Source organism: Rhododendron vialii, chromosome 13a, assembly GCF_030253575.1.
Source record: "Rhododendron vialii isolate Sample 1 chromosome 13a, ASM3025357v1".
NCBI classification, from domain to species: domain Eukaryota; kingdom Viridiplantae; phylum Streptophyta; class Magnoliopsida; order Ericales; family Ericaceae; genus Rhododendron; species Rhododendron vialii.
This window is the reverse complement of record NC_080569.1, coordinates 3,894,622-3,909,013: the sequence shown is the minus strand read 5'-3', so window position 1 is coordinate 3,909,013 and position 14,392 is coordinate 3,894,622. Positions and strand designations below refer to the sequence as shown.

Here is a 14,392-nt window from a genome sequence, read left to right as displayed (position 1 = left end):
AAACATATTACTATGAAAAAGAAAACCATATATGGGTCCAAGTATGTTTTAAGAGACTTCTGTTATGTTTGGATTGGTGTTTGATTTTTTTTTATAAAAATAATAGGGATAATAAATGGAGAGATAAAGAGAAAAATATTAGAAGTAGAAAAAATCTAGGAGAAATTTTTTGAATTTTTTTTTTGAATTATAAAAAGAAAAAGGCATTCAAAGTTCAAACTCAACCAAAATCGTTGAATAATGCTTCTGTTTTCTTTCAAAATCGTTGAGTATAAGGTGCATGGAATCTAGTTAAATCCGATTCGATCAAGTGTCATTTCGATGTGGCTGGATTATAGTATTACCTACCGTCATTACCATCTGTCCAAATCGAATTTACCACTGATCATCATGAGTAACAAAATCCATGCCAGACTGCAAGTACAACCGAGGTCATTTTCGTCATTCCAAATCATACAAACAAACAAAAAAGCAAATAGCTTCTGCAAACCTTTGTACCTCCTTCCAACCTTCTCTTTCATCTTTCAAGACCGACATCCCCGTGGTCCCTTCTCTCTCCTCCCCCCTACCCCTTCCCTCTTTAAAACCCTACTCTCCCTCTCTCTCTCTCTCTCTCTCTCTTTCTGCCTTTAAAAGCCACCAAGCAATTTCTAACAACTCGTCTTCTCCAACGACAATGGCTGTCTCTTTCTCTCTGTTTTGTGCTCTCACCCTCTTCCTAATCTTCAACCAAGTAATCTCCCAACCCGCCCTTGACTCGGCCGAGCAAGAATCGGTCTACCGAGTCCTCGACTCGATCAACTCGGAAATCCCCTGGCGGAACCTCTTCCCCGACGACCTCTGCCTCTCCGCCCCGCACGGCGTCGCCTGCGACTTGTTCGACGAATCAGACGGCTCTCAATCCACCCACGTCACCGAGCTAAGCTTCGGCTACGTCTCAGATTACTCCCCGAACCCGCCGTGCACTCCCAACTCCACTATAACCACTCCTCTCCTCTCCTCCTTCAAATACCTCCGTAAACTCTTCTTCTACAAATGCTTTTTCTCTTCCAAACAAGTCCCTGTTCCAGACCTCTCTGCTTTCGGCTCTTCTCTGGAGGAGGTCTTGTTCGTCGAAAACCCTTCTCTGGTTGGCTCTTTAGAGGGTAAAATGGGAAACTTAACGAGTTTAAGGAGGTTGGTTTTCACCGGGAATAATGTTTCGGGCGAAATCCCGGATGGCTTGGGTGATTTAACCAGCCTCGAACAGATTACGCTCTCGAGGAATAAGTTCACTGGGGAAGTGAAGGGAGATTTGTCCAAGTTGAAGAAACTGAAGGTTCTTGATCTTAGCCAGAATGGGTTCGAAGGATATGTGTCTGATTCGATTGGAGGGTTGACCGAGGTTTTGAAGGTTGATCTTAGTTGGAATAATTTTTCGGGGAAAATCCCAGGTGGGTTGAAGAATATGAGGAATTTGGAGTTTCTTGATCTGGGTTATAACAGTTTTGGTAAGTTTGGGATTCCTCTGTTTTTAGGAGAGCTGACTAGTTTGAGAGAGCTGCATTTGAGTGGGAACAACCTCGGAGGGGCGATTCCGGAGATTTGGGAGAATCTCGGGGGTATTATGGGAATTGGGTTATCTGGCACCGGACTGGTTGGGAATATTCCGGCTTCCATGGGGGTATTTCTGAGAAACGCGTGCTATATAGGGCTCGATAACAATGGGCTTGAAGGGACAGTGCCAGAGGAGTTTGGCTCATTGGAGTCTCTGAGTGAGATTAATCTGATGAACAACAAGTTGAGGGGTAAACTTCCGTTTTCGGTTAAATTCGCCGCGAAAATGGGAGAGAAGCTGAAGTTGGAGGGGAACTCAGATCTGTGCGTTGATGAGGGATTGAGGTATGCCAAAATTAGTGGCAGTTTAGGGCAGCTGAAATTGTGCAGCAACATCTCTCGTATCGGTTCTAGCCAAGTCCTGTTTGTTGGGGGCAATTCTGTCCAACAAACTTCTCATCTGTTGATGTTTCTGGGGTTTTTGTTACTTCTAGCATAGTTGTAGTATAACTTTACATTTTACACTGCTGACTAGTTGGGACATCAATTTTGTGAGGTTGTAGTAATTGTAGTTGGAAGGGATAATTATGTAATTAGGAGTTTCCACCAGTGAAAGCTGCATATATATTTATGTTTCCATTTATGGCGGTAATCTGCATTTTGCCTATAAAAGAATACAATTCTATATCGATCTTTCTCGAACATGTAACCTAAGCTATTATTAGAGCTTAAAGACCTTGTAACAACTTGGTATACGTAGAAACTACGAATACTGAGCGTTTCGATTCCTCCATAGGTTGAAAATTGAAAAGTGGCGAACATTTTTCTTAATCGCATTCTCAATTGCCATACATCCTAGAATCTCCAAGGGGTAAAAAGTTGACCAAATGAGCATGGGTACAGGCGCAATACTATTCTCAAGTTGTTCTTAGTTCTGGTGTCTAAAACAGGTGTGACATTGTTATACTACAAAAGGAATGGTGAGATTTAAGCAAAATTTTGTTTCAACTAACCAAGTCTCTCTAGCTACAACACAAAGGCCAAAAGACTTTTCAAGAAACCTCATTACATTCCTTGTCTTCCTCTCTAGCAAAAGGTTTCAAACTGGAACTTTGACAAAGGTCGCCGTTGCAGGTTCTAGATATGGATTCGGTATCTGCTCCAGGGTCCGAGAACGTAGATGTATATGAAGTCGGAGCGTTTGCTTTCGACCTCGATGATCTCGATGACTCCCCACCTACTGATTCCTTCGACTTCTTTCGCCGTGCTTTCTTCGGGATGTCTGGCTTGCCATGCGACGATGAATCCGATCCAAGACTTGAATCTTTGGGTTGTCGATTTGTTTTAGAGCTGTTGGATGATCTCCTTGATTGCCTTGACTTGGTGGATGGATCTCGAGTTGGGCTTTCTGTTGCAGTAGGACCATCTGCATCTGCAGAAGAAGAGTGGCGTCTCGTTGATTTCGGCGATGCATCGTTGCCATTCAATGGAGAGTTATGTGATCTCGAACTCCTACGGCATGAGTCTACAAAACATGAGCCAAACAGGCTTAAGATACTGTGTCATAACTCCCCTGTTAAACCAGAGCCAACTCAAACATAAGGGAATGTTTGTGCCCTCAAATTTTGGTCATTTTTTTTTGAACTTACTAAGGAAAGTGAGAAGTGAATTGACATACCCTGAGAAACCCATTTAACTTCAGGATTCTCCTTTGGTTCCCCATTGGCACTCAATGGTGCTGATTGGAATCCTTGTTGGGATCTGAATTCCTTCATCTGCACAAAGATATCACAATATCAGCAACAAAAAGGTTTGTTCTTTATGGACTTGTGGTGCCTGCTGATGCGTGTTGCGCCAATCCGGGCTGTCCATGCTCGGCAATGTAAGGCTCAGATTGCATCCAAGGTTTCCAAAAACATGGAAACAGTTTATATTTGCACCGGACATGTTGCCGCTTCTTTAAACCAAAAAAGAAGAATATTTACCCAGCTTGGTGTATCAACAGAGGGTCCATCCCACCCTATGTGAGCCACATGCTTTACATCTGTTGGAAAACCAATCTCCATTTCTGGTTCTTTACCCTCATCTGCAAACATAATTTACCAATTCCATTAGCATTTTCCAATATGGGCCTTACAGTCAACACCATGACAGAACCTTTTTTTTTCTTTGAACATGGCAAATCCTAATTCTAAGCTATCCAAGGGGAGAGGGATGGGGACGGTGGGAGTTGAACCGGCCGCCTGGTGGAGGGAGGTGCCTGAACGGGCGAGCACGGCCACGTGTGTTATCCTCACCTTCCACCATGAAAAATCTTGATCATGAAAAAACCAACATTGCCTTAATGTTTTCCCTTCCTCTTTTTCTCTTTTTCTTGAATTTCGTGTTTCGTAATACATGAAAAGCGAATGTACGGAAGTATTCATGCTACTTTTGGATCTTGAATTCATTCTATTCTTCTTCTTCTTCTCGTTTTCCAAATACTCCAAATCGTTTTTCCCCCTGATTTCTACACAAATCTGAAATCCAAACATAGCGCGCGCCAAGTAAATTGGCGCCTCAATTGGAGAGAAACAAATACTTACCGAATTTTTGAGTAATGTATCGTAGACCTTTCAAGAGGCCCTTCACCTTGGTGCTCATTATTTCACAGTGTAATATTTCTCCAACCGTATTCTTGTCCGTTGTAGCCTTCGAAACTTGGAATCGCAAAAGTTGACCTTCAGATCTGAAACAAGAAATGAGAAATAAAACAAACCGAACACTCCTAAACTATATAACTCTTAGAACACCAAATGAAGCATCAGAGAAAAATATCAAAGAAAAATCACCTTTACAAGAGAAAAACACGACGCGTTGTCAAGGCTTTTCATTGCAATTTTTTGACTGATCCCGAGTTTCTCTCGGGATTTGAAGGTGAAAAAAGAAATGAAAGGGCAAAAGGGAATTTAAAATGGCATAGAAAAGCAGTATAGTAATGTTGTATGGTTCAGTTGTAAAGATGTTCAATGGTGGGAAAAGGAGGAAGAATATTGATGCTTAATTCGTTGGGTTTTTTTGTTTGTTTGATGGCAATGCAAACAAGGTTTGTTGGTAAGTAACTACCCATCATTGAAAACCAGAAACTGATCGGAATTTGAGGGGGCGAAAACCCAAAAAAAAAAAAAAATTCCTATGCTAATAATAGAAAGGTTTAAAACGTCTTTTTCTTTTATTCAATTGTCGAAAAAAATTCACAAAATATTTATGTATGACACGTTGGGATTCGAAGCTTTATTCGCAACGGAATTCACCCCCAAAACTGTTTTCTAATAGCAGCAAAAATATTTAAACCTATTGTATGTTTAGTGGGACATGAATGGGGGATGCTGTCAAGTGGGTGCCAAGAGGCCGATCCGACTGTTCATTTCGATAATTGATCGTTCGGATCTTTGCCGAGCAATCGATGGCTCAAATTTGTATGCGCTCAAATTCAATCCGAGCTGTCCGTGCTGAGATAAACGGCCGAATTGACCGCTCGACAGGGATGCCGCTTGGCAACATCCCCTGTTTGCGCACTTAGCCTGACTCTACCATGGTGCTTGCCTAGCTTGGACCCATTATGGCACATTCTCTTCAAGCCTTTAACTTGACTGCGCTCCGACACATTGTTTTCGCACTTGCCTAACTCCGCTAGTGCTTTTCTAGGTTGACTATGGTCTATGCTACGGCAAATTATGTTAGCTTTATGCTATGATACATTTTGTTCACTAGAAGTCGGGCACACGTGATGCGTGTGCAAATTGAATTTTGATGAAGTTTCAAGGAAGACGAGAAAAAGACGAAAATCTAAATTCCACGCGACAGTTGAAAACACCGTCAAAATTCGATTTGCACACGCATCGCGTATACCCAACATCTAGTTATTGATTATAAACGATTTATAGTAAAATATGTGCGCGCTTTGAACCTATGATTTGAGAATTTTGAAATACAAATATCCCCCAAAAAAAAAGACAGCAGTGAGTCACATGAAATACACACATACAGGGAGAGATCACTCTTACGGATGCAGCCAAGTTAATGTATCCTTTTAACACTCCCTTGAGATGTAATGGATCAAATGTAGTAATTCCTCAAGTCAGTCGTCAATGAAGTCGAAATGATTGGTAATTTGTCATGTCGACGCAATCAAGAGTCAAAGATTGCGCGACTAAGAATCTGTAAACAACGGTGTCAAAAAAACGACTACCTCATCATCATGGTTCGATCAATTATCACGATGCAAACTACAAATCGTCGTGACAATTAAGCAGGACGGTTGATTGCACGTGAGTGAGCTGGCACCAGTTGGTTGGCCGACCCGTCATGTCCGAACCAGAGTGACGAGCCAATTATGCCATTTGACAGATTATATTTATCTTGTGTGCCAGAATATATACACTTTAGGATTAGGAAATTAATTTACCGGTAAACTCGCTGTCCCATTATGTCATCACTGATTCAGTATATCGAACTTCCGATAAAAAGAAATACACTAAAAAAGATTCAGTATATTTATTAGGTTGGAAAGAAAAAGGAGAGAGAAAGAAGAGAGAGAGAGAGAGAGTACTGGTGGGGTAAGAAGAGGGAGATGGTCTCAATCTGAGCCGTCCAACACACTTTTGGACGGCTTGGATGAGCTGTTCAAGCACCATGTGGTTACCCATCTGGCGTCCAAAAATTTCTCCTATTCTTTTTTTGATTTGAATGGCTGACACCTTGAAGAAGGAGCTATCAAGTAGTTTTTCTTCTGCAGTTTGTTTCCATAACCACAATAAGATCAACAGCGAACCAGGTAAGAGTAGATTTCTTCACTATTTCGTTTACAGAAAATCATCATAATAATTTCTGCGCTTGTAAATTACTTAAGTAGCGCTACTACTACATAATTTCATCCGTGCTAGTGTGCTACCCATTCATGGTCTGAGCTGGGTTCCCTTAGAATTCCCTGCTACTGAGTCACGGACGGACTCTATGCCGACACCTAGTGTTAGTCTGCTTCGACGGTGTGTCTTTGAATACATAATGCGCTCGAGAATTACATAAATGCAGTTTACATACCGGCCGGACCCATGTTAATAGTATTCCGGTAGATCCACCGGTTAAATTCAAGAGCAAGCGTTTCGGAAGAAAATAGTTTCTCTCCCCTAACCTCAAAGTTTTGTGTTGAAATTCATGACTAGATAGAAAATACTGATCCATATTTTAAAGAGAGAGAGAGAGAGAGAGAGAGAGAGAGAGAGAGAGAGAGAGAGAGAGAGAGAGAGAGAGAGAGAGAGAGAGAGAGAGGGAGGGGACTTCTTCTGTGCCTAGGAATTTTTTTTTTTTTTTGACGGCAAAGAAATTGTTGCGCCTACTGGCTAGGAATTGATTGAGCCTGGTGATAGTCACTTTGAATCAGCCTTGAAAATCTATGAACGTTGGGTTTGATTTTAGTTTATTTCACTATGGGGAGAAAGGATTTCACCATCATCTGTTTTTTCATCTCTCCATAAATATATGTTCTGCCTCAACATCACCATTTTTTCTCTCTCGAATCCCTGCTTTGTGTTGAATTGTAGTATTTTGAAAGAAAAAGATATCATTTGTAAAAGGTACACAATGACGTCATTTTTCGGTATTCAACCACATCAATTCGTTTCAAAAAATTATGACAGTGTAACGAAGATAATTGAGGTAGCTTCAGTGAATAAACAGAACGTCCAAAATCTAAAGAAAACTCGGGATATGTCATATGCTTTGATAAAATTTGGTCTATGCTGTGGAAAAAGATTTAACAACAATTCATCCTTTGAATGCCTTGGAAATTAATGAGAGATTTGTGTTGGCTTGAGTTCCAGAGTACTGGTGGCAAACGGGCTTGAGATTATGTTCCTCAGATTTGGAGATTGTTTTTTTGGCAGAAGACGATAGGATGTTAATATTTGTTAGATTACTACAAGGGCTAACCTCATGTTCACAAGAGTCGAATGCTAGATCTCATGCTTCAAGGAGCGCTACACGACCATTACGCCAAACCCCAAGGTCCAGATTTGGAGACTCAAAAATTTCAGAATTTGTATCGAGGTTTCACAAACCAAACTTAGCCTGGTTCCATCCAAATCGTCCACTTACTAAATTATGATATGTGAACTGTGAAGATCTGATTAAGTGGAATGGACCTTCCCATCCCATTCATGTAATGGAGTTCGAGATGATGCAGATCCAAACTAAATTCCTTCTAAATGATATTGTCAATATTGTTGCTGTTGTAGTCATTTAATATGCACCTGCTTGAACAATATCTATTAACAAGCCCAACAAGCCCACTGATTCGACTCATTTCGGTTAGGTTTGTAGTTTGGCAATCGTGTACCCTACATCACAAAATTCTGAAGAGGAGAAGATTTACAGACTTGAAGTTGGTAACATGACAGAGGAGAATGGGCTGTTGGATGGCGATACAAATATGCAAGAGGCGGCCACAACATCAACAAGCCTTGGATTTGAAACAGAACAGAAGAAGTGTAAGAAAGAGGATAGTGGCAAAACAGTTCCGTTATACAAGCTGTTCTCATTTGCCGACTCTGTAGATGCTTTCTTGATGATTTTTGGTACTGCTGGTGCTGTTGGGAATGGTTTATGCATGCCTCTTATGGCTGTATTTGTTGGCGAAGTTATTAATTTCTTTGGACAAAACCAGAACAAAAAAGACGTTGTTCACCTAGTTCTGAGGTAAATCGGATGCTAGATTAACAAGCATGCACGTTCTTGCTCATATGCATCCTGCCACTTGCATCCTGGGAATGATATGTAAATGAAATCACAGCTTTCTTGTGTTGGAATACTTTCTTAACAGTACATAATTTGAATTCTAGTTCAATAGTTTTGGAAATATTCTAATTATTTGTTGGGATATGTGGGAAGGAAATATTCGCTGATTATTTGCTTTATTATGTTTAGGTATCATTGAAATTTCTCTATCTGGCTTTGTGCGCGGGGGTGGCAGCATTCCTCCGTAAGTGCATCCGACCTACACCCACAAACATAATAAAGTAACAAAATACATTTAGTTCGGAAACATTGTGCAAAGAAAAACTTTCAAACTATTGGTATTGTGAATAACAACTTTTTTTTTTTTTGTGGGGTTTGTTAGAGGTGTCTTGTTGGATGGTAACAGGAGAGCGACAAGCCGCAAGAATAAGGAGCCTTTATTTGAAAACTATAATGAGACAACATATAGCTTTCTTTGACATAGAAACGAACACAGGAGAAGTTGTAGGTCGGATGTCAGATGACACTGTTCTCATTCAAGATGCTATGGGTGAGAAGGTACCAATTCACAATTCTTGCTCAAATAACACACTTAGACAGGCCACGTTTCCTTGTATGTATAAATGTCCATTCATTTATTGTGTTTCAATGCAGGTTGGGAAATTTATGCAGTTGTTCTCTACATTTTTAGCAGGCTTTGTGATAGCATTCTTTAAAGGTTGGCTCCTTACGCTTGTCTTGTTATCCTCTATTCCTCTACTTGTACTAGCTGGTGCAGCCACTGATATCTTTATATCCAAAGCGGCATCTAACGGGCAAGATGCATACGCTAAAGCAGCCATTGTGGTTGAACAGACTATTGGCTGAATTAGAACTGTATGTAATTGCTCCCTACAAGCAATTCAATGACTTTGGATTTGTTTAAACTAAAACCTTGTTTAATCATTTCTTTTTTTGGCTTTTCTATCGATTTACGTTCTTTTTTTTTTTTCCATTTACCATGCAGGTTTCGTCATTCACTGGGGAGAAGCAAGTTGTAATTAAGTATGACAAATCTCTTGTGGATGCTTACAAGTCAGGTATTCAAGAAGGCTTAGCTACTGGATTCGGTTTTGGAGTAATTCTGCGTGTCATATTCTGCACTTATTCTTTGGCTACATGGTTTGGTGCAAAGATGATATTAACTAAGGGATACACCAGAGGTGATGTACTCAATGTACGTTTTGCTGTGCTAATTGGTTCCATGTAAGCGTCACTTTCAAACTTTTTTCCACTTTGCTTATGCAAAAATGTCTGCCGACTAGAAAAGTTAAATTCGTTGGACCCCTAGAGTGACGAGCATCACAAATTTGTTCGCACATTTCATAACAATGTTTGGTGCAATATGGTTGTTTCAGGTTTCTTGGACAAGCATCTACCTGCATGACTGCATTTGCCGCGGGTCAAGAAGCAGCATTCAAGATGTTTGAGACAATAAATAGGAAGCCTGAGATAGACGTAAATGACATCAAAGGCAAAAAATTGGATGATATTCGTGGTGATATAGAGTTGAGAGATGTTTATTTTAGCTATCCAGCTAGACCAAATGAGCAAATATTAAGTGGATTCTCGATTTCTATCCCAAGTGGCAAGACAGCAGCTATGGTTGGACAGAGTGGTAGTGGAAAGTCAACGGTTACAAATCTAGTACAGAGATTTTATGATCCACGATCTGGTGCAGTCCTCATAGATGGTATAAATCTCAAAGAGTTCCAACTGAAATGGGTTCGGGAGAAAATAGGTCTTGTTAGCCAAGAGCCTGTCCTTTTTACGTGCACAGCATCAAGGACAATATTGCATATGCAAAGGACGAGGCAACCCTAGAAGAAATTAAAGCAGCAGTTGGGCTAGCCAAAGCTGCTAAATTCATTGATAAACTACCTCAGGTTCTACCTTGTTTTTCTTTTCGTTAATTGGTACGTACAGTATTATTTTACTTACCTGGTCGAGCATGGTTTGATTCTCTGTTATAACTTATCTCGGCTATGAATGTAGGGGTTAGACACTATGGTCGGTGAGCATGGAACTCAACTGTGCGGTGGACAGAAGCAGAGAGTTGCCATAGCCAGGGCAATTATAAAAGACCCACATATTTTACTCTTAGATGAAGCAACAAGTGCACTCGATGTAGAGTCTAAGAGGATTGTGCAAGAGGCGTTGGACAGGATAATGGTCAATAGAACAACTGTCATTGTTGCCCATCGTCTGAGCACTGTAAGGAATGCCAACATAATTGCAGTGATTCAGCAAGGAAAGATTGTCGAAAAAGGTAATCCTTAGAATCCCTTGCTACTTGGGTGACACACTAATGAGTCAAGAAATCAACATAAATGTGTACGTGCATACATTTATACGTACATATGTGCACGGCATTTTTCAAGATAAAGGAATATTCATGCTGTTCAGGCTCGCATTCGACTCTACTTGAGGACCCAAAAGGAGCATACTCTCAGCTTATACAATTGCAAGAAGTGAACAAGGACTCCGAACAATCTGCAGTTGGCCTAAAAAAATCAAATTCTACTATAGGATTCGGTTGACAATCAAGTCAACAAATGTCATTCCTTCATTCCTTAAGTCATGAATCCTCTGGCCCAGGAAATAGTAGCTGCCACCAGAGAAGTTCATTAGAGAACAAGGATTCTGAACAAGATATAGTTGACGTAGAAATATCAGATTCTATTATAGACTTGGGTAGACAATCAAGTCAACGAGTGTCACTCCTTCGTTCCATGAGTCAAGGATTCTATCGGCTAAGAAATAGTAGCCGCCACTTTGGACTTTCGTTTGGTCTACCTACAGGACTCAACGTTCCTGAAACTGCGTTGGCAGAAGCAAGAGCCAACTATGGAACATCGACAAAAAAGGCTTCAGAAGTTCCGTTGCGCCGACTTGCTCATCTCAATAAGCCAGAGGTTCCAGTGTTGATAGCAGGAGCTATCGCTGCAATTATTAGCTGCTCAATACTTCCTATTTTTGGTCTTTTGATTTCCAATGTGATTGAAACGTTTTTTGAGCCACCACATCAACTAAAGAAAGATTCAAGTTTCTGGGCCCTCATGTTTGTGGTCCTTGGAGCAGTATCGCTGTTTGCATATCCAGTAAGGGCATACTTATTTTCTGTGGCTGGTTGTAAGCTGACAAAAAGGGTGCGATCCATGTGTTTTGAGAAAGTGGTTCGGATGGAGGTCGGTTGGTTTGATGAGCCCGAGAGCTCAAGTGCAGCGATCGGAGCTCGGCTCTCTACCGATGCAGTTACCATTTGAGCTTTAGTAGGGGACGCACTTGCTTTGCTTGTTCAAGACTCTGCTGCAGCAATTGCAGGATTGGTAATTGCTTTCACGGCATCACGGCATCATGGCAACTTGCATTTATTGTCCTCGCTGTGATACCTCTCGTAGGGTTGAGTGGTTATGTTCAAATTAAGTTCCTACAAGGGTTTCATGCGGATGCAAAGGTGTGGTTTTTTCAATCTCTACTACCACACATCTCATGTAGTAACATTCTGACATATTTTGCGACCTAAAAGAAAAGGTTAACAGTTAACACCATAAAATCGTCGATAAGATTCACGACTAGCAATAAGTTTTTCTGTTTCTTATTCCTAGACCGTATTAGCGGACGTAAATTGGTGCAGATTATGTACGAGGACGCAAGCCAAGTTGCAAGTGATGCCGTCTGAAGCATAAGAACGGTTGCTTCTTTTTGTGCCGAAGGAAAAGTGATGGAGCTGTACAAAAGGAAATGTGAAGGACCTATAAAAACTGGCATAAAGCGAGGAGTGGTTGGCGGGATAGTTTTTGGGGTATCTTCTGCCTCACAATTTCTGGTTTACGCAGGCAGTTTCTACGCTGGAGGGAAGCTAGTTAAGGACGAGAAAACAACATTCGGTGATGTTTTTCGCTTCAGTATCCAAAAGCAAAACGTCAAGCAATCATGACATAGATATATAAATGCAGCTTTTGGAGTCCAACTATTCTGATTGAAGTGTGGCCTTTGCAGGTTTTCTTTGCTCTGCTCATAGTAGCCACAGCGATTTCTCATAGAAGTGGCTTAGCCCTTGATTTTACTAAAGCCAAGGGTTCTGCTGCTTCCATATTGGCCATTCTTGACCTGAAGTCGAAGATAGACACTAGCGACGAGGGTGGGATGACTCTAGAGCGTGTAAAGGGAGAAATTGAGCTTCATCATATAAGCTTCAAGTACCCAACTAGACCAGATGTTCAGATTTTTCGTGACCTCAATTTGAACATTCATAGCGGCAAGGTAGAATTCTCTTTTTTATTTTGTTTGTTTTCAACTTATATCTATTCAGAATAGAACGTGTATTTGTTACCAAGCAATTAAGCTACAACTTGTGTGGTGAATATATCATCGACTTTCAGACGGTAGCTCTAGTTGGCGAAAGTGGAAGCGGGAAATCAACAGTAATAGCATTGCTGCAAAGATTTTATGATCCCGAGTCAGGTCATATTATGTTGGACGGAATTGAAATTCGAAGGCTACAATTGAAGTGGCTAAGACAACAGATGGGTCTGGTTAGCCAAGAGCCAGTACTATTTAACGAAACAATACGCGCTAACATTGCGTATGGAAAGGAAGGAAATGCGACGGAGGCAGAAACTCTAGCTGCATCAGAGTTGCAAATGCCCACCATTTCATCAGTGGATTGCAACAGGTCAAGCATATTGTTTCAGTTGACAGCAAAAGTACCATTTTCATTATCTATTGACCATAAAAGACAAGTTAAAACCGCAGGGGTATGACACCATGGTAGGGGAGCGAGGAGTGCAATTGTCTGGGGGGCAAAAGCAACGGGTGGCCATAGCGCGTGCCATGGTGAAAAGTCCAAAGATATTACTACTCAATGAGGCTACGAGTGCGCTGGATGCAGGGTCAGAGAGAGTGGTTCAAGATGAACTCGACAGAGTGATGGTGAACCGGACCACAGTGGTCGTGGCGCATGACTATCCACAATCAAGAATGCAGAAGTGATCGCGGTGCTCAAGAACGGTATCATAGTAGAGACGGGAAGTAATGACACTCTTATTATTAACATTAAAAAAGATGGTGTGTACACTTCACTTCACACCATCGCTTCATCATCCTAAACTAACACCAGTAATTTCTTTACCTGGGAAAGTTTGTTCTTTTTAGTTGTATCTTTGGGATAAAGAATGTTCAAAATAGCTCCTTTTTCCTCTCTAGTTGAGTCAAAATACAAAGAAAATGCACTAGTTTTACCTTATTACAAAAGCTCATCCATGTATTCTTCTGGTCTTTTCCTTTTTCCTTTTCACTTAGTCATAGTGCATACATGAGAAAAACTTTTTAACGGCGGAGCTGTAAATAGTTATTTACGAAGCCAATCGCGACCATCCAAAAGTGTTTTGTTGAACTTTTTTCCGGAAAAGTTTCATTATCATTTAGACCGTCCAAAACTGAAACAGACGGCCGAGATCGCGCGGAGCCGTGAATAACTTCTTCACAGCTCTGCCGTGAATAAGTTTCTCTTTGCATACATATAGCAGTTGGAATACTATTTTCCTATGAGATGTTTGTACAATATTTTATGAGGCGAGTCAATGATTTTCCGTTGTAGTAATGAGACAAACAACCATAAAAGTAGGGTTTGGGATTTTTTATTTTTATTTTTAATTCTTCCCTCCCTCGTGTATATACAAATATTTGTTGCATATATCAACACGGCCCTCTTTGGTTTGGATTTTGAGGGAGATTTTTGTGAGTAATGAGTGAAGAGATAGAGAATTTATTGAAGACCGTGCCCAATGATTTTAAGACTCCAAAACGAACAAGGCTCATTAACGTCATTTTACAAGCACCATAAACAGATGAATGTTAGCGGTGCACATAGGTCCGCAAGCCACGGAGATTCATGTGCAAATAAAAAACGTCAAGGGGTTCCTCCACGTATCGACCAAATCACGAGGGGTCCAAGTGAAGTTTGCCCTAATCAGTGGAGTATATATATATTTTCAACGGTTAGAGTATTTGGGCCCAATTACATACGCCTTGACTAATC

General features: G+C 40.8%; 2 protein-coding genes and 2 pseudogenes across 2 annotated transcripts; 3 read left to right on the top strand and 1 right to left on the bottom strand.

The window, feature by feature from the left end:
* Positions 1-660: 660 nt before the first annotated feature.
* Positions 661-4,574, bottom strand: LOC131313088 (CRIB domain-containing protein RIC6-like). Its single transcript, XM_058341193.1, has 5 exons — positions 4,368-4,574; positions 4,122-4,264; positions 3,522-3,622; positions 3,215-3,311; positions 661-3,061 (listed from the first exon to the last, which is right to left on the bottom strand). The coding sequence occupies exons 2-5, from the start codon at positions 4,177-4,179 to the stop codon at positions 2,589-2,591; spliced, it is 729 nt and encodes a 242-aa protein (XP_058197176.1). The 5' UTR covers positions 4,180-4,264; positions 4,368-4,574; the 3' UTR covers positions 661-2,588.
* LOC131313087 (piriformospora indica-insensitive protein 2) lies at positions 677-2,188 on the top strand. The gene has a single exon (XM_058341192.1). The coding sequence runs from the start codon at positions 677-679 to the stop codon at positions 2,033-2,035; it is 1,359 nt and encodes a 452-aa protein (XP_058197175.1). The 3' UTR covers positions 2,036-2,188.
* Positions 4,575-6,268: 1,694 nt separating the features above from the next.
* Positions 6,269-12,421, top strand: LOC131313090 (ABC transporter B family member 21-like; annotated as a pseudogene).
* LOC131313089 (ABC transporter B family member 21-like) lies at positions 12,295-13,605 on the top strand (annotated as a pseudogene).
* The last annotated feature ends 787 nt before the right edge of the window (positions 13,606-14,392 follow it).